This window comes from Heteronotia binoei, chromosome 2 (genome assembly GCF_032191835.1).
Source record: "Heteronotia binoei isolate CCM8104 ecotype False Entrance Well chromosome 2, APGP_CSIRO_Hbin_v1, whole genome shotgun sequence".
In the NCBI taxonomy this organism is placed as follows: Eukaryota; Metazoa; Chordata; class Lepidosauria; order Squamata; family Gekkonidae; genus Heteronotia; species Heteronotia binoei.
Window position 1 is genome coordinate 56,956,629 of NC_083224.1, and position 24,514 is coordinate 56,981,142.

General features: G+C 41.2%; 1 protein-coding gene across 1 annotated transcript in view; it reads right to left on the reverse strand.

The window, feature by feature from the left end:
• LOC132566227 (rho GTPase-activating protein 39-like) overlaps window positions 1-24,514 on the reverse strand; it is a 118,254-nt gene that overhangs the window by 22,508 nt on the left and 71,232 nt on the right. The window contains exon 2 of the mRNA XM_060231031.1: window positions 19,183-19,581. Within this exon, the coding sequence (XP_060087014.1) occupies window positions 19,183-19,581 (399 nt within the window). The remainder of the gene's footprint in view (window positions 1-19,182; window positions 19,582-24,514) is intronic.

Consider the following 24,514-nt stretch of genomic DNA (forward strand, 5'->3'; position numbering starts at 1 on the left):
GCATATTAATAGATAAAAAAAACCCAATTTCAATCAACCCAACAATTAATTTGCTAAAAAATATAAATATCTAAATTTCATCAATGCTAAACAATTAAATAATATTCTAATTAAATAACTAGTAATAAATTCCAATCAATTTAGTGGCCAGCAGTATAAAACATTCAAACAGTGGAGGATGGAGGTTAAGGTTATAAATTAGGAGTGATAGGTATTAAAGTGCCCTTCTTAAAGTGCAGGTGCTCATAAATGTTCGTAAAGTGCAGTCTCAACACAGTTCATTAAAGTGCAGCAGTGACTGTCTAGGGCCCAATGGACCCCGAACAGCTCAGGCGACCCGGGGGGGGGGGAAGACCTCCCCTGTATCCTCCCTTACCGTCCGGGTTAGGCCCTTTTGACTCCCAGTCAGAGGATAACCACAGGTTCCACCGCCATCGCCTTGGGTCACAATGCACCCCCTACAGCTCAACGCACCAGGCCTCCACACGCCACTCGAGCCCCGTAAAGGGCCTCGTGGTCATGGGGCTCCCAGCCGTCAATTTAGCTGCGCCCCAGCAGCGCCCACAGAGATGGTAGCTGGGGGTGCCCATGGAGGTAGAGTGCCCTGGGAAGAAGATGATCCACCGCTCCAGCCCGCGTCGCCTGTGTAAAGCTGTGCTCCGCTCACAGCAGTCGCCAGCCACACCGTGCTGCGTTTCGCCGCCACCTGCATTCTCGCTGCGCCACACTCCAACCTGTGGCTGCTCCCAACCTCCACACTAGCATCGGGCCCGGTTGGCAGCAGCACTCTCAATCTGTTTGTCTCGAAGGCGAGAAGCTACCGCCGCCTAATGTGAGTCAATTCCAGCCGCTTCTTAGTGGTATCGCTGTTTCTCATGGTGTTGTTATTTATTAGTAGCATGTTGTTGCAAAAGCTACTCAATTTGCAAGAGCCCTAGCACCCGGGCTCTCGTCTCGTCACCATCTTGTGGGGATCCTTCACTTCTCTTGTCACATCCTTTAACTGGAGATATCAGAAAACTGAACTGAACCAGCTGGGTGAGAGGATGTGAGCATGCAGTATTTTCCCTAACAACTGTATAGCTTAGCATCCTATTTTGTAATGTCAAAGCTAAGTGTTTTTGGTGCAACATCTGGATCTCTACAGAAATCACCTAAGCAAGGCTTGAATTCAGCAGGAGCTCAAAGAAGTGCAGCTCCTGAACCTTTTTGATGGTTCCCCCTCCTCCTCCCCACCTTGTCCATTGAATAGTAGGTGCAGCTGCATAACAATCCCTGGATGAGCTCCACCACCTATTTTTCTACAAAACAACCCCTGCACCTAAGTATACCAGGATGTGGAATGGAGAAGTGTAGACTGGTCTAGTCACATCTCAGAAGTTAAGAATGGTTGGTCCTTGGATGAGAGACTACCAAAAACTTTGCAGACGAAGGCAATGGCAAAAAATTTTTGCTTAATCACTTGCCTTGAAAACCCTATAGAGTCACCATAAATAGGCTACAACTTGATGGCACACACACGCAAGAGTCACAATTAAACTGCAATAAATGAAGGCAACCAACACACAGCCTGTTATTTTACCTTTCTATTTTAAGCACCACTTTCTTCCTCCTCTGTGAAATCTGCTCTTTTGCAAGCCCCTTCCACCTGCCATGTTGTTGAAACTGGAGAACTTTGCCTGCAACCAGCTGATAAGTTAGAACAGATGCATCCCAACACCAACAGGGGGAACACAGGGCAACCAACGTTTACAATCTTGTCAGGCTTTGCCAGCTTTCATTTAGAAAAATCCTGTGTAGATGCCAACTCTACACATATGTCAAAACTGCAAAAAAAAAAGGACTTGTGTTTTTACATGGTTTTAAGACAGGTGTTCTTTCTGTTTTCCACAGTTGTCTTTGTTCATAATAAACAGGAATTAAAAGTGTCACAGGCAGCTGTCCATATTGGGATAGGTTGAACATTGCACATTATGACTTTATAGCATTTTTGTCTGTAATTCTGTCCACTTTATCAAAATTCTAAGCCATTAATCTTATTTGTTTTTCTTCAAACAGCAACCCCTAATATTCTCAGGCTCAGTGGTATGTCTGAGAGAAACTGCCAACTACTTCAAACTCTATCAAAGTTGAGGAAGAACTTTTTTTGACAGAATTCTAAAATCACAAACTGCTTCTTTTTTTGATCTCTCTCTCTTTCTGGAATTGTTGTATTTGTGGGTAGGTGGGTGGGTCTGCGAATTTGGGTGACTGACCCTACTGGGGGCCTGGCAGGTATTCAGAGAAATGCCGGAATAAAGCCTGTTCCTGGCTTCCTGACTGCTGGTATTTCAAGGAGGCCTCCCATCCAAGTATTTGCCAGAATCGACCCTGCTTAGTTTCTGAGATTTGACAAGATTGGGCTTGCCTGGGCTATCCAGGTCAGGGCTACAATCATTAACTTCCACAAACTTTTAAAGCAGTTCATGGTGCTTAATGGATAGAGCAGAATGCAGGGGTTTAAAGGGACTCTGTTCGCTGTGAAAACTGTAAGAACAGCTGAGCTGTAAAGCGACTGCACAAGACAGCCCAAAACAGCTGAGCGGTGGGAAGCAGGCTGCTCCCTGTTGATCAGCTGTTTTTCGGGCTTTCTGCAAACCCTGTTTAAAAGGACTGTGATTCCTTTCAATGGGGTTTGCAGGGCCATTAACCATGTCCTGGCTTGGTTTGTAAACAAACTTCCTGGTTCAGCCATAAACCACGAACCGAACTGAACCACATTTTTCCAGTTTGTGCTCATTCCTATACCAGGGGTGTCAAACTCATTTGTTATGAGGGTTGGATCTGACATAAATGAGACCTTGTCAGGCTGAGCCATGTCAGGCCAGGCCATATGTGTACCTATTTAAGATTAATTAGTAGAGAAATAAACTTTATAAAGAACACAAACACAATTAAAGATTTTTTAAAAAACTTAAAATAAAACATGCTTAAAATATTAGCGCTCGTTGGTCTTAAAAGGTGCTTTCTTCGTATTCCTCTCATGGGATCCAGGCAACTCGGCAAAGGAAGTTCTGGCTCTTTCCTTCCTTCCCCAGGGGACCAGAAGGGGGAGGAGCCTCAGCCAACAGAAGAAAGAGAGTAGGTCTGCTGTGTAATTGAAAGAGACTGGCAAAGCAAGCTCTGCCTCCCCCCTTCCTCCCCAAGGGAGGAGCCTCAGCCAATGGAGAAAATAGAGGCTTTGCTCTGTAGCTTCTGTGCAATTGAGCAAGCCTGGCAAAACAAGCTATGATGCAGAAGGAAGCAAGAGAGGGAGAAGGAAGCAGATGACAGCCAGTTGCTCGGGGGCCTGATAGGAGCCCTCCAGGGGTCCTGTTTCAGCCCCCAGGCCACATGTTTGACACCGCTGCTATACCTTCTCCTATCTTAAGACTGACCTCTCCCACAAATAAGGATAGAGTGGGCATTATACCCACGCACAGAAATATCTACTTTCCACTTCCTATGGGCTTTTCCTTGTACAGTCTGAAAAAGAATTCTGTATAATGCTTTTGAATCAGCACCTGACCCTAATAAACCATAAGAACATAAGAGAAGCCACGTTGGATCAGGCCAATGGTCCATCCAGTCCAACACTTTGTGTCACACAGTGGCCAAAAATATCAAGTGCCATTAGGAGGTCCACTAGTGGGACCAGGACACTAGAAGCCCTCCCACTGTGTGCCCCCCAAGCACCAAGAATACAGAGTATCACTTCCCCAGACAGAGAGTTCCAACAATAAGCTGTGGCTAATAGCCACTGATGGACCTCTGCTCCATATGCTTATCCAATCCCCTCTTGAAGCTGTCTATGCTTGTAGCCACCGGCACCTCCTGTGGCAGTGAATTCCACATGTTAATCACCCTTTGGGTGAAGAAGTACTTCCTTTTATCAGTTCTAGCACAACTGCTCAGCAATTTCATTGAATGTCCACGAGTTCTTGTATTGTGAGAAAGGGAGAAAAGTACTTCTTTCTCTACCTTCTCTATCCCATGCATAATCTTGTAAACCTCTATCATTTCACCCCTCAGTCAACGTTTCTCCAAGCTAAACAGCCCCAAGCGTTTTAACCTTTCTTCTTAGGGAAAATGTTCCAACCCTTTAATCATTCTAGTTGCCCTTTTCTGGACTTTTTCCAATGCTATCTTTTTTGAGGTGCGGTGACCAGAATTGTACACAGCAGGAGTCATTTTGTAGAAAAATAGTTGGTGGAGCTCATCCAGGAATTGTTATGCAGCTGCACATATTATTCAATGGACAAGGAGGTGGAACTCTCAGAAGGAGGAGGAGGAGGAACTCTCAGAAAGGTTCAAGAACTGCGCTCCTGTGAGCTCCCACTGAATCTGAGGCCTAGTATACAGTACTCCAAATGAGGCCACACCATTGATTTATACAGGGGCATTATGATACTGGCTGATTTGTTTTCATTTCCCTTTCTAATAATTCCCAGCATGGCGTTGGCCTTTTTTATTGCAATCGCACACTGTCTCGACATTTTCAGTGAGTTATCTACCATGACCCCAAGATCTCTCTCTTGGTCAGTCTCCATGTTGTTCCACTGTTATTTTAATTCTTTAATGAACATTTGACTGCTGACCTGAAGTCATTTTAACAGTTTGTTTATAAATGTTTACAAACCTGGAAAGAAAACAAAACAGTGATCATCAACCAAGAAATGATATAATGCTTCAGCATCACAGTATGAGAAATTAGGATCTTGAACATTTTCCAGGGGAGGGGGGGTCTAAGTGACTGTGCTTTCAGCAACTGCATTACAGGAAGAAATGTAGTAACAGCAACCTCTCTTTGTTGTGGAAGTGCTGTGACAGTGAAGGTTTCATCTGCTGACATCTACCTGTTATGAAACTATTAAAGCTATAGACAATCTTACTTTGGAAGGAAACAAAACATGCCCTTGTCTGAATGAACAGCTGATGCATATTATCCATCCCATCTTTCACTTTCTGCACAGAAGCAAAAGATCTGGCTTCAACGGACCAGTCTGCACCTTAGGCAACATATAGCAGCCCCAAGGGAGGAAACAACCAAGCTGATTGTAGGACGGCTACGATACAATTGGCTCATGCAGTATGTGCAGTGTGACCATTTGGCTCTTTAAAACCACATTTTCAGCCTTTAAAAAAAGCTATGAGCCTAACTCCACTAGCCCTTAGGATCCTATTAGAAAAAAAGGTAATTGAACTCAGAAAATGCATACCTCTAATTAAGCTTCAGCTCTGGTTACTTCAGGCTCCACACTATCTTAAAAGCTCCTGCATGTAGTCTACTGTAAAGGGCTGGACAATATTTTCTTTATTCCCAAGGCTGAAAATGCAGCTTTAAGGAGGCCACTTTATCATTCCCTTTCAGCTTAAAAGAACAGAAGTAGGAGAACTGACCTTTAAATCCAGGCCCAATTCCCTGCTTGCAGCTTCAAGGATAAGGTGGTAGAGCAATTGAGCACACAGGACACATGCCATAAACTGCAATCCTCCAAACTCAGTTTCTTCTGCCCATTTTATGCTCCAAGCTGTGTTTCCCTTTGACCTAAATCCCAACCTCAGCTACCTGAGGGCTCACATCCTGCAAGCTGAGCTCAGCTGTTAGGACTCCTTGGATGCATGCATGAATCTAGCCCCCTGAACATGGGGAAGAGGTGGGTAGTTGATTCAGTCCAATTTTTTTACAGGATATGGAAACTGTGCTAGCCTACTATGCCCTCCCCTCTCACCTTGGATGCTAATGTGTCCAAATGCAACATAATCAACCTTTAGCAATATAGGGAGTGACAATTCTCTTTTGAATGAATTATGACTTCTGTTTATTTATCAGGTTGTCAATTATATGGCCTGCAGGGCAGATCTGGTTTATCCAGGGCTTTTATCCATCTCACAAGCTTGCAAGCCACTCCAATTGTGGCTTCAATGTGTGGTGGAACAACCTCCTCTGTAGCAGTTTACTTCAGTGTAAGCCTCCCTGATAAGTAAGGGCTGCCACAACTGCAATTATACCTGCCTCCCCTCCCTCTCTTCCCATGGCAAATGACGAGGCAGCTTTTTTCTCTACCTGAGCTGGACAATACCCAGCAAAAGCAGTCTGCCAAGGGTGGGGTGAGCCTTGGGGGAATGGACCACTCTGGGTGCATTCAGTGATATATATATACACACACACACACTGTGGCTAATAGCCACTGATGGACTTCTGCTCCATATTTTTATCTAACCCTCCTCTTGAAGCTGGCTATGCTTGTAGCCACCACCACCTCCTGTGGCAGTGAATTCCACATGTTAATCATCCTTTGGGTGAAGTACCTCCTTTTATCTGTTCTAACCCGACTGCTCAGCAATTTCATTGAATGCCCACGAGTTCTTGTATTGTGAGAAAGGGAGAAAAGTACTTCTTTCTCTACCTTCTCCATCCCATGCATAATCTTGTAAACCTCTATCATGTCACCCCGCAGTCGATGTTTCTGCAAGCTAAAGAGCCTCAAGCATTTTAACCTTTCTTCATAGGGAAAGTGTTCCAAACCTTTAATCATTCTAGTTGCCCTTTTCTGCACTTTTTCCAATGCTATAATATCCTTTTTGAGGTGCGGTGACCAGAATTGCACACAGTATTCCAAAGGAGACCGCACCATCGATTTATACAGGGGCATTATGATACTGGCTGATTTGTTTTCAATTCCTTTCCTAATAATTCCCAGCATGGCGTTGGCCCGCAGGGCAGATCTTGTCCATCCAGGGCTTTTATCCATCTCACAAGAAGATCATTCCTCCTCTTCCCCCAATGTGAAGGCCACCCTTGAGCAAGTCTCAATTGAAAAGAGATGTTAGGGGAAAAACATATTATCTTCTTGCTAAGCACGGTATTCTTAACTATGCTAAACAAGAAGAGAATGCTCCCCCCACCGCCACCCAATTTTTCCTCCTTCACAAGGTCAGGGATGCCCAAGAGCCAACAACTTGAGAGGAGCTGTTTCAGAATCATAGAATTATAGAGTTGGAAGGGACCTTTAGGAGTATCTACTCCAACCCCCTGCATAATGCAGGAAGCTCACAAATACCTCTCCCCACAACCCCCAGTGATACCTGCTCCACACCCAGAAGATGATAAAACAAACAAACAAACCAAAAAACCCCTCCAAGATCTCCAAACTGGCCTGGAGAAAAATTGCTGCCTGACCCCAAAGTGCTGAACAGCATTCCCTGGGTATGTAAGAAAGGGCCACAAAAACTAAGCACTGATGCAACCGTTCCTGACTTCTCATGATCTGCCTAAGTTCACAGAATCAGCATTGCTATCAGATGGCCATCTAGCCTCTGTTTAAAAACCTTCAAGGAAGGAGAGCCCACCACCTCTCATGGAAGCCTGTTCCACTGAGAAACTGCTCTAACAGTCAGGAAGTTCTTCCTAATGTTTAACCAGAAATTCTTCTGATTTAATTTCAACCCACTGGTTCTGGTCCGACCTTCTGGGGCAACAGAAAATAATTCTGCACCATCCTCTAAGTCTATATGACAGCCCTTCAAGTACTTGAAGATGGTGATAATATCACCTCTCAGCCACCTCCTCTTCAGGTTAAACATACCCAGCTCCTTCAACCTTTCTTCGTAGGACTTGATCTCCAAACCCCACCATCTTTATTGCCCTCCTCTGGACATGTTCCAGCTTGTCTATATCCTTCTTAAATTGTGGTGTCTGAAACTGAACACAATACTCTAGGTGAGGTCTAACAAGAGCAGAGTAAAGCAACACCATCACTTCATGTGATTTGGACACTATACTGATATATTGATAGAGCCTAAAATTGCATTTGACTTTTTCACCACTGCATCACACTGCTGACTCATCTTCAGTGTACAATCCACTAAGACCCCTAGATCTTTGTTGCACTTACTACTGCCAAGACAAGTCTCCTCCATTCTATAATTATGCATTGGGTTTTTCTTACCTAAATGCAGAGCTTTACATTTATTCTTGTTAAAATTCATTTTACTTGTTTTAGCCCAGTTTTCCAGGTACCCTGACTCTATCTTCTACCATATTTGCTACCCCTCCCAATTAAGTATCAGCTGCAAATTTAATAAACATTCTGTCTATTCCTTCTTCCAAATCATTCATAAAGATGTTGAACAAAGTAGATCCCAGGACAGATCCTTGAGGCACTCCACTTGTCACTCCTCTCCAAGATGATGAGGACTCATTAACAAGTTCTCTTTGGGTGTGATCTGTCAACCAATTACAGATCCACCTAATGGAAATAGGATCCAAACCACATTTTACCAACTTTTCAATGAGAACTCTCTGCTCACGACCTGTTCGATTCCGGCAGAAGCTGGATTCAGGTAGCTGGCCCAAGGTTGACTCAGCCTTCCATCCTTCTGAGGTCAGTAAAATGAGTACTCAGCTTGCTGGGGGGGGGAGTGCAAAAGACTGGGGAAGGCAATGGCAAACCATCCCATAAAAAAAAAGTCTGCTGTGAAAATGTGAAAGCAACATCATCCCAGAGTTGGAAACGACTGGTGCTTGCACAGGGGACCTTTCCCTTTTCAAATGAGAATATAATGTGGAACCTTATCAAAAGCCTTACTGAAATCAAGATGAACAATGTCTACAGCATTCCCCTGATTCAGCAAGGTAATAACTTTCTCAAAAAAAGAGACAAAGTTAGTCTGACATGACTTGTTCTTGAGAAATCCATGCTGGCTCTTGGTAATCACATGCACAGCTATCCTTTCTAAATGCTCAAGGACTGACTGATGATTTGCTCTAAAACTTTTCCAGGTATAGACGTCAAGCTGACAGATCAGTAGTTATTAGGAATTCAAGGGCAGGCTCTCATTCTTCTCTTGCTCGCATATCAGAAACCACGGAGGTGCCTAAGTTGCCCCAGCTTGGATCATAATGCTGGAGAAGAACATCACTCCACCTCTCCCCCAGTGCAAAGCCTGCTGTCAAGCAGTGTCTCAATTGACAAGAAAAACATTAGGGAAAAAAATACATTCTCTTCTTGCTCAGCACAGTATTCTTAGCCAGTCCTTCACATCATAAGAACTGGAAACATGTGATCTCATCACTTCATTGCTTTTCCTTCCATGTGACTGTGTGGTCTGAGATGAAAACTGAATTGCTCCAAATAAGATGGGTAATTTTCTGCCTGCACCCTGAAGACTTGCATTCAGTTGGAGGATTCCTGAAAGATCTCAGAAGGTCTATACATCAAAATTGATTGTATATGAAGCATGTTTGTATTTTGAGTAAAAATTAATATTGTTAATTGTGTTTGCCTGTGTTCTTTATCAAGTTTATATCTCCAGTATCTGGCATTACATTTTATGGCACACACGACCCAGCCTGACAAAGTGACATTTGTCAACGTATCTCAAAAAAACACTGCAGAGCTGTGGCTCTTTCACACATATCGTGTGGCTCTTGAAGCCCCCAATGCTCCGTTGGCCAGTTTGGAGAAGGCATTTCTTGCTTTAAATCACTTCTCCAAGTCAAGCCAGCATTTAAATGTATTTAAAGTTAAAGTTGCTTTCTTTCCATTTCTCCCTCCCTCCTCCCATCCCCAGAGAGACAGTTTGATGTAGTGGTTAAGTGCATGGACTCTTAACTGGGAGAATCAGGTTTGATTCTCCGCTCCTCCACTTGCAGCTGCTGGAATGGCCTTAGGTCAGCCATGGTTCTCACAAAGTTGTCTTTGAAAAGGAAGCTTCTGGGAGAGTTCTCTCAGCCCCACCCACCTCACAGAGTATCTGTTGTGGGGGAGGAAGGTAAAGGAGATTGTAAGCTACTCTGAGACTTAGATTCAGAGTGAAGGGTGGGGTATAAATCCAATATCAATATCATCATCATCATCAATTTTCCTTCCTTCCTGCTCTCAAACATCTGATGCTCATGTCTTGTGGTTCTCAAACATCCAACATTTATTCTTGTCAGCCACCCTGAGCCTGCCTCGGTGGGGAGGGAGGGACACAAATCTAATAAATTAATAAATAAATATGTGGCTCTTATGTTAAACAAGTTTGGCCATCCCTGTGATCGAGGTTTACAAAATTATGCACAAGATGGAGAGAATTTACAAAGAGAAATTTCTCTCCCTCTCTCAAAACACTAGAAATTGAGGACAGTAGGTTTAGGACAGACAAAAGGGAAGACTGCTTTACACAGAGAGTGACTAAAATGTGGAATTTGCTGCCAGAGGATGTAGCAATGCCCACAGGAATAAATGGCTTTAAAAGGGGATTAGATAGATTCATGGAGGATAAGTCTATCAATTGCTACTAAACCATGGTGACTGAGGGGAACCTCCACATTCAGAGGCACTAATCCTCTGAATCCCAGAGCCAGAAAATATCAGGGAAGGCCTCAACTTCTTTGCCCTGTTGGCCATCCAGATGAACTGGTTGGCCACTGTGTGAGAAAGGATGCTGGACTAGATGATCTGATTCAGGAGGACTCTTCTTAGGTTCTTAAAAGGTATGAATGTGAAATAGGTGTGAAATATAGCTCTACTGAAAAATGTATCTAGCAGATTAGATTAGCAAAAAAAATCAAGCAAGTGTGAATGCCTTTTATGCTGCTTGGAAAACATTTTACCTTTTGCTGACCACTACTCAACAACTCCTCATCCTCTACTCAATACTAGGAATCTATGGAAAGATGTAATTTGACAAATAAAGTAGGCATAATCAGTAGAGCAGTGTAAACATCTTGTTGAAGCTATGAAACAAAATGAATGACATTATCCGTAAATATTTTGCTTTAGTCTTTCCTTTTTCTTAGTTTCTTTATTGTTTTGCATCTGCCTCTTCACTACATCCCTGGAAGAGCATCATGCTCTACTGGCCGGAAACTACTGGTGATCCCTGGCCCCAAAGAGGTCCAGCTGTCCTCAACGAGGGCCAGGACTTTCCCAGTCCTGGCCCCAACCTGGTGGAACTTTCTGCTGGAAGACATTAGGGCCCTGCAGAATATTTTACAATTCTGCAGGGCCTGTAAAACAGAGATGCTCCGCCAGGCTTTTGCTTGAGGACAGCAATGGTTGCCTGGCTGGCACCCTGCTCCCCCCCTCCACTTAAGGGGGGAACTGTTCCCAAAGCCTAGAAAGCAGAATTACGGCACATTATAAAGAATGTCCATTGGGTTACAACTGCTCTTAATTAATCGGTTTTATTGGTTTTATGTGTATTTTCTGTTGTACATCACCTAGAGCCCGGCCGGCATTGGCTGGGATGAGGCGATTCACAAATATAACAACAATAATATGTCTTATTGAGTTTTTTCTGGTTTACTTTGTTTTGCTGATGTATGATTATGTGTAATAATTTTTTCTTAGCTGCTATATGTGAACATTCCAATCTTCTCGGGATATGAAGAGAAGTCTGGAAAAGCACAAATATTCCATTTTTGGGAAGGTGGATAGGAGTTGACTTAATTTTCTTCAGTACTCCTATGAATTTACAATGGAGAGTGCAGAAAACAGTGTAGATTTGTGGATATGAATACTACTTATTTAGTATATTTTCATCCTGCCCTTCCTCTAGAAAGCTCAGAGTACAATTCACTATTCTCCCCTCCTCCATGTTATCTGCACAACAATCCTGTCATGTAGGTTACGCTGAGAGAAAGTGACTAGCCCAAGATCACAGAATTATAGAGCTGGAGGGGGCTATACAGGCCATTTAGTCCAACCCCCTGCTCAATGCAAGATCAGCCTAAAGCATCCTTGACAAGTACTTGAAGACTGCCAGTAAGGAGGAGCTCACCACCTCCCTAGGCAGCCAATTCCACTGCTGAACCTACTCTTAATGTAAAATTTTTCCTAATATCCATCTGGTACATTGCTGCCCATAATTTAAACCCATTATTGCAAGTCCTATCCTCTACTGCCAACAGGAACAGCTCTCTGCCTTCCTCTAAGTGACAGCCTTTCAGATACTTAAATAGAACAATCATGTCCCCCCTCGACCTCCTCTTCTCCAGAATGAACATTCCCAGGTCTCTCAGCCTTTCCTCACAGGGCTTGGTCTCCAGGCCCCTGATCATCTTCATCACCTTCCTCTGCATCTGCTCTATTCTGTCCACATTCTTTTTTTAGGTGATGCCTCCAGAACTGAACACGGTACTCCAGGTATGGTCTGACCAATGCAATGTACAGCAGGACTATGACATCTTGAAATCTGGATGTTATATACCCCTGATGTTATATACACCCCAAGACTGCATTGGCCTTTTGCTACTGCATCGCATTGATGGCTCATATTTAGCTTACAGTCCCCTCATATCCCAAGATCTTGTTCACACACACTGCTCCCTAGAAGTGTGACCCCCATCCAGCATGCATGCTTCCCTTTTTTGTTACCTAGATGTACAACTCTGTGCTTATCCTTGCTGAATTACATCTTATTTACATCCGCCCACTTTTCCAGTGTGTTCAAATCTTGTTGAATTCTACCTCTATCTTCTACTGCTCCTCCTTGGATCTGCCAGATGCTATTCAGACACCATAACCACTACACCATACTGTTAAAGCTTATGGATATTTTCATCTGAGAGTGATTTATTTGCTAGAAATTACCATCTGTCAAGTAGATGAGTTCAAAAGAACATCCCTGAAACATAGGAAAGGCCACTAAACATCCTCGGTAGTAGAAAATTGAATTTACACATTACAATTACTTAAATCAAATGCAGAATTTGTTTTGCAGTTGTCTTTTCCTGATAGTTGTCAGGATATGCAGGACCATACCCAAGGGAGGACCAGTAGGGGCCAGACTCTCTCAGAAATATTAAAGACCCATTCTTAAATGTTCATCTTTCCTTCATCCAAAAATATGCAGATATAAAAAAAAGTGTGCAGCACTATTCGATTTTTAAAAAGTTTTATTGATTTAAACTACTGCAGGACAGAAGCATTGCAGAGTATACATAAAAGAAGGGGGAAAGAGAGAAAAAGGGACATACAGAAAACAGAAAACGGAAATCAGTACAAATATATCAGTTATAAATCCACCTCAGTATAATACTCAAATCTTTCTACCTACAAGTATAAAAATCTCCATTAAATGTTACGTTCCTTTCTTCTTTTACCAGGACAAAAAAAAAAGAATAATTCTTTTAATAAACTAGTAAAGCATTATACAACTAAACAATTCTTCTTAAACACAAATCAGACTGTCTCATCCTCAAATTTTACTAAATTAACTTAAACCTATAACAAGCACAAATTAGGTTACTGATTTAGCAAAAACCCTATCAAGAAAAGCACATGAAAATCTTTTCTTTGTTCATAGCAAATTGCAAAAAGTACATCAAATGCAGTCAATTATTTTATCTGTCTCTATCTAAAACATTTCTGCTACAGGCAAGTTAAAGCAAGTCTACCAAATTACCAAATTGTGCAAATTCTGCAGCCATTATGCTATCTAGCTTTTCACCATTTATCCTATTTTCACCTCATTAGCAACAATCTCTCTAAATAGGCAGACTATCAGTATTTACCTATTCACTGGGGAGAGAAAAGAGAGAGAGAGAAAAACATAAAAAAGACCCAGATTCCAAAGACCTTCTTCCCCAGGGTTAAAAACTTTTAAGTTCCTTTAGTTTCTACATCCAAGTTATATCCGTGGCAGCCCATTAGTCCATAGTTTATCTTCTAGTGTCATCTTACATTTCTTAGTCAGAGTTCCTTTTTCAGACATTCACCAAAGCAGAGAGAAAGATCCAAAATCCTGTTTACGGATGGCTTTCCAAATCCAGATTTGACGATTGAAGTGCAATTTTCCTCTTCTCGACATGGCCCACCTCCTCAACCACCAAAGAAAGAGTTCAATGCCATTTCCCCTTCTCCAGTTCATCTTATTAGCACTCAGCATCCGGTAAAGTTTTAAAAATGTGTCAGACGAGGCCATTTTCTTTTTCCTTTGTTTGTTTCACGTAATAACAGTTTCCCCTTCTGCTTTCACTGCCACTGATTCACTCTTTTCAGTGCAGGGCTCCTGCAGATTTCCCCTTTCATTAGCTGTTAGATCCTCTTCACTCAAATAATTAGCTGTAAGCATGAAGTAATCTTTAAGAAGCTGCGTGAGTAAAATGAAATCTTCCTTTAAAGATCTGAAATTTGCACTGATATCTTTTCCATGTGCCATTTCATTAAATGATGCCATTTTAAAACTCAGATTGTGCATAAACTCAGTCTCTTAAATCAGATTATTTTTTCACTTCTCTCTTGTTAATTCTCGTTCTACAGCAACTTTAATGGAAGTTGTTAAGAGACATTCTTTCAGCTACAAACAGATAAAGAAGACAGAACTTTCTGTATTTCCCTTTTGTATTCAGATCATATTGCAGATTCTTGATGATCTTTGTAATGTATATCCAATTAAAATCCAGGTCAATTTTACTGTTTATATTCAAACCAGTTTGAATAGTTAAAACTGCTCATCACGTTCCAAGGCCTTTTGAAGTAATCCTTAAGCTAGTCTATTGATGATATGTTAAGTGACCCATTGGGGGGTAGAGTTAGAGAAAAAAAACACCTACTTGTTAGGCAGAGTTGTCGCTTTAGAAGTGGAGAAATGTTGCTTTAAAGGATGTACTGGAGAAAGTGAAAGCTTAAGCAGTCGGGAGTTCTTCTTTTTCTGCTGATATCAGCTTTCATAGCCGCAGAGCTTCAGGACGCATGACGAGTCTCAGGGGGGCCGTTGCCTTTGGCCCCCTCCCTCCCCGTGGAATTCTCATGCCAAAGAGAACGCTCTACAAGCCCCCCCCTTTGGGAATATCACTTCAGTGATACCCCTCCACCGACCAGATTCAGAGCTGCTGTGGAGAGCATCTGCAGACAACTCTGAAGCCAAGATGACGGATCCCAGAAGTCGTGTGCAGCACTATTCGATGCAGTTGCTTAGCAAAATGGGTATTCAAATTCAAATGCAAATCAGAACTGATTCAGCAATCTGTGTTGTCCCTTCTTAAGACACTTTTAAAAATTTTAATGCGTCACATGTACATTACGTAATGAAATATACATCTATCCAACCCACCCTCTTTCTTTCCTTTCTTCCTTCCTTCCCTCCCTCCCCTCCTTCCTTAAGTCAACCACCATTTGGAAAATGTTGAAAATTGCTTTAACGATGATGAAAAAAGTAGGTTAAAAACCTCACTGGTTTCGAGACAGTCAGTATTGTGCACAGCTGGCTTTTGCATGGAACACACAAATCTAGCTTCCCAAGCTCATTCAAATAGAGAGACTTGAACATCTAAATAAAATGCAGCAAGTGCACTTTCATGGTAGGCTTACATTCAAGCTATGTATATACACATTCCAGGATGTAAACCTCAGAGCTTCCAGTGTTTCAACCAATGAGTACATGAGCTCTAGTATGACAAATAATCATTTGGATGCTTGGCATTTATCTCTGCTTCTATTATAACATCTATTAAATATTTGATTAATTAGTTTGTCAGATAAAATAATTCAGAGTTCCTGCCTGTGATCACACATGCTAAATAATACAGTTTCAATCCACATTCAGTGTACTTTCAAACTGGATTTTGCCAGTTCACACAGTAAAATCCAGTTGGAAAGTGTGTTGGAAGTGGATTGAAACTGCTTACTTAGCATTTGGGATTACAGCCCTTGTGTTTAGGTTTGTGGCATTCTAGACTCCCCTTATACCCAAAATTATCTTAACCATAGGAAATTATGATTTAAAAGAGCATGCTGGAGTATTACAAAATGCACTTAATTGTCCTACAGGCTATACAAGGCTTCCCCCCTACAAAATAGACATTTTTTGTCATTCTTCCTTTGTTTTGGGTAACAAAAGACATCGTGGTTGTAGATTAATAATGGGGTGTGTTCTCCACAATGACCCAATAAAGGTTATTCTCCACAATGATGTTCACCCAGCAATGAAAATGTGCAAGGGATCTACACCACATATATAGAGCAAATGGTGCTCCTAAATTAGTTAAGAGAATAAACACAAAGACATACAGTAAAAGCCTATCCTGCTACAATTTAAAGTGATGGAGGCTACTGAAGTTCCTGTTACTAAACATTCACAATTCTCGTAAATTCTAAAAACAGAGCCTATCAAATTACTGAAGTGATGATCAAAATATTTTTTATGTTTACCCAACTGCCCCGTGTTCTCCCAATATGCAGTTGGTTCTGGATAGCTGCAAAGGCATGACTTCTGGCAATTCTGTGTTCCTCAGAATGTTTTTACAATGAAAAGGCATGAAATTGCCCCTGGAATGTTTGAATTTATTTTAAGGTAATAAATCCCAAACTTCCCGGTTTCTGATTGGTCAACTGAAAGCCAAGGAATACATTGAGATGTAAGCGCTCAGCTGTAAATAAACCCACATGTGCTCTGCTCGCTGCAAGAAAAGAGAAGTACTGTGAGGATCTAAAACTTACATACAGTTAGGACTGTAGTTGGCCTAATAAAAAGTTATCACATGGTTTATTCAAAAACTGACTTTCTAGGATGAGAGCTTCATAAGTTAAGGACAGTCCATAATGTACGTATGTGTTAAGAGAGCCCACAGTCTCAGCCATCCACCCACACTTTTGCCCCCTTATACCAATCTTTGTACATGAGGGGGGTGGAATTCAGCAGCCATAACACAATTCCTTCCCACTCACAAAGTGCTCTCAGAGTCTGTCTAAAACCTCAGGGTTTCAGCACGGAGGCACAAAAGAGAAAGCCAGATTACTCTTCAGTGTTTTCAACTCTGCCCTTCTAGAGAATTAGAGAACCATCTTATTCAGCAAGAAGTTTATTAATGCTCCTTCAAAATTAGGACATTAAATTAATGCTGCTCCTACATTTGATACAAACAGTACACACCTATATTTTGCCAGCACCCTCTTTGTCTACCATCAACTATCAATCCAAGGTTGACCTAGAGCCTATAGCCAGGAACAGCACTAGAATAAGGTCAAAAGAAATATAAAAGTGGAAGCTATTTAACTATGTCTATTGCTCATCAGGAAAGACCTGTGTATTCACATAGATGGGAGTAAAGTTCAGACAGACCTTAGTAATCAAAAAGTACATGACTTCAGTTCCCAGACAGCCTGAAGAAGAAATCTAGACTCTGCAAAGACCAGATAAAACAAAGCTGTATTTACTAAGTAGTAAATGATGCTCATCATAGTCATCTGTACAGTCAGACTATAGGACCTGCACTTAACTGATAGTTGAAAATGTTCTCTCATATATAATTTCGAAGTATTAAACTGTACTGGTTTTTAATCATATATGCAATATATCCTTAGGGGGCTGGTAGTGGTGGTCCTGTAATAGTATGAGAAAGGTCAAAACACAAGGGAGATCCACACTTGGATCTTCCTAGTGCTTTTAAAATGCTGATAGATGACCTACAAGAACTTGGTTCAGATTTGGGTCCACATGAGTGAGGGGGGGATTCTTCCCATTCCTTGTGCAGTTTTGTCAATTAGAATCAATTCCTGAAGAAAAAAAGACTGACAAAAGATGAGACGCCTGTTCTTTTCTTTTTTAGGATCAAGAACAGTACAAGTGCAGGAGGGGGCATTCATACCCCTGTGCTGTCCAAATTGATCCTCTGCAGCTTCTATCAGCATTTTTAAAACACTGGGAGGATCCAGTCATGGTTCTCTCAGTATCTCAACTAGTCAGACCCTGTGACATTGGGGGAAGAAAGAGAGAATTCAAACAATTTCAAAATTGCTTTATTTTATGAACAGTGCCATAGGCAAAAAGCACTGAATAAGCTCTGCTGAAAGCAATACTTTTATTTTTCTACAGTGATGCTCAGCTTCCTGTTGAAAGACATGACAGCAATTGGCAAAGATTCTACTAGACACAAATTCCTGGAGCAGCTTCTCAGGGAATAGAAGAATGTGAGCTTCTTAAACAAACCAACATCCAGTTATTGTTTCTTTATTAAGTTGTTGAGAACTTTAAGTCTGCTGAGTCTAGAGCAACACTAAGCATGGCTTAGTTAGGAATGTAAAAGACAGAAAGAAAGGCCAGGATTGCTGTCTAAAGAAAGAATTTTGCAATGCATGTTCTAGTCAGCTGAGAAGCCTTGTCTAAGTCAGTCTTTCTGTTAAGGGATGTCATTTCCTTTTTCCAGAACAGAGTCAGCAGGATCTTAACCAGCTGTAATTCAACTTGATCCTGTCTGGATGGAAAAATGGCTAAGACCTAAGGGGAGGGTGTTGTTCATTTATATTTAAACATGATTTTCAAGGCAGAGAAGTGGGGGAGACAAATGGGAGGGAGAACTGCCAGCAACATAACCCCCCCTTGTTATTATATTAGCTGAAAGAGTATTTTCAAAACTTTTTAAGAGACATCTGAACATTCCGTTTTTAGACATTCTTTGAACAAAAGTTTACTCTGTACTCTAAATTACAATATTTTAAAGATATTAGGAAGGATTTGAGAAAGCACAACTCAAACAGGTAGGCAGCTTAAGTCTCACACTAACAGAGCTCCCTTCTTCAAACAGTGGTGGACAGAATAAAAAGATGGATATTAATAATTGATAAATATGAGAATCACATATTTTAAACCATATTTTCAGATTTCTAAATAATTGTTCTTACAAATCCTTGTACAAGCAGTCTCTAGCAATTGTCTCTCTTCTGAGACCCTTGGCTCACCTAACATTCAGCAGCACTATGTTTTATCTTCAAGTGACGGTTTGCTAACTGTTAATTATGAAATCCATATAACATCCTTCCTCCAAGCCTATTTTCCCCTCGAAACAATCATATGAAGTAGATTGAGCTAAGAGATAGTGACTGTGGTGCCAAAGGTTACTCAGAGAGCTTTATGGCTAAGTGAAGATTTGAACGAAGGTCCTCCATAGTCCATCCAACAGTCTGCTTCACCTAACATTCAGAAGACCTTGGAATGGCATGTACTCTGATTCTGTCAAGTCTAGTCCAGAACTTCTGCCCAATTACTTTTGCTCAGGATTCCTATTCCAGGAACAGACAACAACAAACCTGCCTAGTCTTGTTCCACAACCAACAACTAAGTGAAGCTCAGTATTCCAAGTTATCCCTGCCTGCCTCATGATTTCTCTGAAAGCAGATAATATGAATGGGCACCTTTTGTTCATAACAAGAGAAAAATCTGAAAACTATTTACCTTCCAGTCTCTGATTTCTTCTCCAAGCTGTTGTCCTCTTTACTCTTCTCCATCTCCTGTAAAATGGCCACTTGGATGGGAGTGTTTCGTCCATCACTACTTGTGCTACCCCTGTGCTGGGATGTCCTGAAGTCAGACTGAGAATTGCGTTTCATGGCCTGGAGCTGAGCCAGTGGCACAATGTCACAGCCCTGTGGCCTATGCCACACTGTTTGCTGTGTGATGGCATTGTAGTAGTAGAAGCGGTTGTTGTTTTGGTCAAAGAGCTCCCACCACTGGTTTTCATCAGACTGACGAACTCTGAGGTTGGGAGGTGGCTCCCAGCCACATTCACCTGTTGTCAAATTGACATACATTCGCTCCCGAGAACGTGGCTCAATGATCTCTACCCAATCAGAGCTGGGAGGGGAAAACACAATGACAAGTCATAGTTAGTGAGGTTTGAAAGCATGATAGTTTTTGTCAACATCACAGAAACGACTAACTTTGGGACCTCTACCATCCTTTATAAAATGTATTATTTATTTAATAAACATGTTTAATAAATATAATAAATATAAATATATTTCATAAATAAATATAGATTCTTTGAATGTACAACACCCAAACAAGTCTACTAAACAACATACATTATAACAGAATCAGAGAAGGGTCTTGTGGTGTGTTAAATATTAACATATTTATTGTGGCATACAATGTTATGCAGTCACCTTCAGCAGACCCCAGGTGAGTCCTCCATCTGCTTTGATGGAAACAGCACAAAAATACAGTTTTATTTTGGTCACATAATGTGAAGACAGGAGTCACTAGATAAGGCAATAATGTTAGGAAAACATAACAGCAGCAGCTAAAGAGGAAGGCCCAACATGACAGGTATTGACTCAATAAATGAAGAAACGGCCTTCAATTTGCAAGACCTGAGCAAGGCTGTTAATGACAGGCCATTCTGGAGGTCATTAAATTATGGGGTTGTCATAAGTTGGAAGTGATTTGATGGCACATAGAACACACAAGATGTTAAGGCCCACAAAAGCTTAAGCATAATAAATGTTACTCAAAATACTATATATAATTCAAGATGAGTAGCTGTGTTAGTCTGTAACAGCAAATTCAAACAAGATACTTTGGGGCAGCACCAAAAAAGTACCAACCTAATGAATGTACACTTCAGTGCATCTGATAAAGTGCATTCTGACTCATGAAAGGGTATGGTGGCAAAAATCTGGTGAATCTTTAAGGTACCACTGGACTCTTGTTTCAAAATACTAAGTCTCTTCTTTTAAAAAAAAAAATCTTGTAATTGCAAATCACAATTTAACTAGCACAGCTCATAAGAACATAAGAGAAGCCATGTTTGATCAGGCCAATGGCCCATCCAGTCCAACACTCTGTATCACACAGTGGCCAAAAATTTATATATATATATATATATACACACACACACACACACACACACACACACATATACACACACTATGGCTAATAGGCACTGATGGACCTCTGCTCCATATTTTTATCTAACCCCCTCTTGAAGCTGGCTATGTTTGTAGCCACCACCACCTCCTGTGGCAGTGAATTCCACATGTTAATCACCCTTTGGGTGAAGAAGTACCTCCTTTTATCCGTTCTAACCCGACTGCTCAGCAATTTCATTGAATGCCCATGAGTTCTTGTATTGTGAGAAAGGGAGAAAAGTACGGTACTTCTTTCTTTACCTTCTCCATCCCATGCATAATCTTGTAAACCTCTATCATGTCACCCCACAGTCGACGTTTCTCCAAGCTAAAGAGCCCCAAGCGTTTTAACCTTTCTTCATAGGGAAAGTGTTCCAAACCTGTAATCATTCTAGTTGCACTTTTCTGCACTTTTTCCTGTGTTAACCAGCTGGTTTAGTGGGAGCACTGTTGTGTTTATATTCTACAGAACTCCGAGGAAGCTTGGCACAAAATGCACAAGAGTACTGATATGGCACCCAGTGCCAGTGCCAGGGGTTTTGGTGCCCTAGGTGAGCTGCCCACTAGTGCCTGCCAAGAAAATTTTTTTTAAAAAAAGAGAATTGTAGGAGAAATGAAAAAAATTGAAACTATTTACATTTTTAATTTACAGTTTTTTATTTTAAATTTTATTTTTTTAAAAAAAATATGAGATTAAGCAATAAAATTTGTGAATACTTGATCTTTTTAGTTAGAGGTGCTAGGGACAAGTCCTTCACATGACCATTTCTATTTGATTCTTTTAGTTGGAGGTGCCAGTGACAAGACCTTGTGTATGCAAGAAAGATACTCTACCACTGAGCTATGGCTCCCATCCCATGGCTCTGTTAAAGTAGAGTAGGAAAAATGAATGGCAGCATACAACTTCAACCGGAGCCAATTTTTAGAAACTGTAATTGGCTCTTCTTCAGCTTTTACAATTGGTTAATTTATCCCTGTTGGGCTCCAAGGAGTACACTGCATAGGCACTATCCTCTTTCATGTTTCCCAGGTCTGTAACAGACCTGGGGAACACAAATCCAGTCAGACAGTGTCTGCACTCCATGGAGCCTGCTTTCCATTGGGGAAGGCAGGCTCCGAGAAGTGTGGGGAGAGGGGGCCACTGCGGCATCCCCTAGGCAAGGTGGTGCCCTAGGCAATTGACTACTTGGTCTACTCCCACTCACTAGCCATGATGGCACCATTTTTCCTTCATCTCATCACATAGCAATTATTGATACAGCACCATTTTTCCTTTGTCTCACTGCATAAGTAAGCAAGTTGTACAAAGTGGTTCCCCACACATTTTGGAAAATGCTATGCTATTTGCATGGAAAATCTTCATATAAATTACATCCCATGTGGAGTTTTTCTTATATGGCAGTCATGCTGTAATCTGCATGTATGAGCAGTACCTCTGGCTGAACAAGTAAGGACTATAATACATTCTGTACCCCGAAGTGCCTTCACACAAAAGTAAAAGAGATACTAAGTTGCGTTTCTACACTTTAAATTTAACATTTGAATAGGATAAACTGCAGATTTGTTGAGAAGATGGGGGATTAGACAGAGCTAGCAGTAAATTGTACTAGCAACCCGAAGTGGGGAGGTGGAGTGGAAAGTGCTGTGGGAATTAATGTCTGGGAGCTTTCAAATACCAAAGCATTGTTCTCACAAGTGTAAACAACAGAGGCTCCAACTTTGTGTGACTTGAATGCTACTGCTTTGTCAGGGAAATTCTTAGTCCACTCACAGATTCTGTTTTGTCATATTCAACATGCCACAGAAAGGCACGCACCGCCTCCACTGAAACACTGTAAATTGCTCCTTTCTCTAACACAGGAACTTTAGAGCAGACTAAGAAGTTGCTGCAAAATATTTCATAAACTAATTACATAAAAACTAGTAAACAGTTTGCACTTTCTATCAATAATATGATGTCGAAGGCTTTCACGGCTGAAGTCCATTGATTGTTGCAGATTTTCCGGGAGTCCATTGTTTGTTATAGATTTTCCATGCCAAAACCACAGCCACACAGCCGGAAAATCTACAACAACCAATTTCTATCAATAGTTCCAAAATTTTGTCTTTTGCATAGGAGCTATGCAGACATTGCTATAATACTCAAATGTTCCACTAACCTGCTATCCGGTTCGACCACTACATTCAAAGCTGGGATGCTAACATTACATTATAAAAATCACCATTATTTAGAAGAGCTATATGGTCCAAAAAAGTGGAACAGGGTTTAAAGCAGCTGATTAAAACCCAAATACTAAATGTGTTAAACCAGCAAACAGCATATGTTAATCATTTGCCAGTCCAATGGCTCACTTATCATCTCCATAAATTGTGTTTTACAGCAGCAATCTACTGTTCAACGCAACCCACCTAGGAACTTCAATGGATCATGGTTTGATGAGGAATACCAAATTATAAAAATCTCAGTTATGTGCCTCCCATCGTCTATATCAGGGGTGGCCAAATCTTTAAATCACTTCTCCAAGCCAAGCCAGCTGGCAGCTTGGAGAATCCATTTAAAGTTATAGTTGTTTTCTTTCCACCTCCCTTCCCTATCTATTTGCCTGCCTGCCTGCCTTCTCTCTGACGTTCATGCCTTGTGGCTCTCAAACATCTGATGTTTATTCTATGTGGCACTTATGTCAAGCAAGTTTGGCCACCCCTGGTCTAGATCCTCCCATCCGACTATCATAATCGGGGGGGGGGGGGATTCAAAGTATAGTCACTTATAAGAAAAAGTTCCACCAAAACAAAAATCGGGATCTACTAATAAATGCCTCCTTAATCAACAACAACTACAAAAATTATGGGCCATTACTAAGGCCGCTTTTATTGACAGGAACCGATCTCTTGAAAGCCCTGTGTCCAAACAAGCTTTAACAGATTATTTTTCCAATATTTCTTATAATTGATCAATTCCCCACCCTCTAGTCAATAAGAGATAATCCCATCTGATTGGGCAGACTGGCAGCCCAAGTCAATCGGTCCTGATGGGATTTTGCCCGAATTATTCCAAAAGCATTCAAAATGGTGGGCACTCCCTGGTCATCCTCTTCACACTAATAGATACATTTGGATTCATGCCTAATCATGGACAAATGTCATAGTACTGCTCATGTTTATAAAAGGAGACCCTAAACTTCCAGAAGACTATTGACCACTACATTTATTGTCCATTGTGGGCAAACACTATTCAAGATACTTGCTATCCAAACTCATGTCCAAGCAAAGTCTCCCGAGTATAGAACAGAACCTGCCCTGAGCCTGTTCTATGGGAAGGGCGGGCTAAAAATCGAATAAAATAAAGAAATAAAGAAATTGGATTTTGTTCTGACAAATCTACTTTGGACCATTGTGCTACTCTTGCCCATTTGCTTGAAAAGTACAGTGGCCCATGTGGAAAGAGGTTATTCTCTGCATTTCTTAATCTAAAAGGTGCCTTTAATTCTCTCTCATTGAACTTCTTATGGAATAAGCTTGATTTGTTGGGAATGGATAAGTGTTTACTTTTCCTTATCTGCAGTTTATACTCCTCAACTAGTTGCCAAGTTTGCTACAACCATCTTGGTAATCTAACACACTCAATTCTGTCAAACTGTGGAGTTAAACAGGAATGTATTTTGGTCTCATATCTATTTAACTTATTTATGAATGATCCAAATCATATTTTACAAACAGTAGCTGGTCACTTCCCTAAGCTTGGCCTATATCCTGTTTATCAATTACTTTATGGGGACGGCGTGATAGTGTTGTCCCACTCTCAAGAGGGGCCTTAAGCACCTCATGTCAGTGTCTGTTTCCTAATGCAAGTCCAATTTATTATACGTAAAATTTGGGAA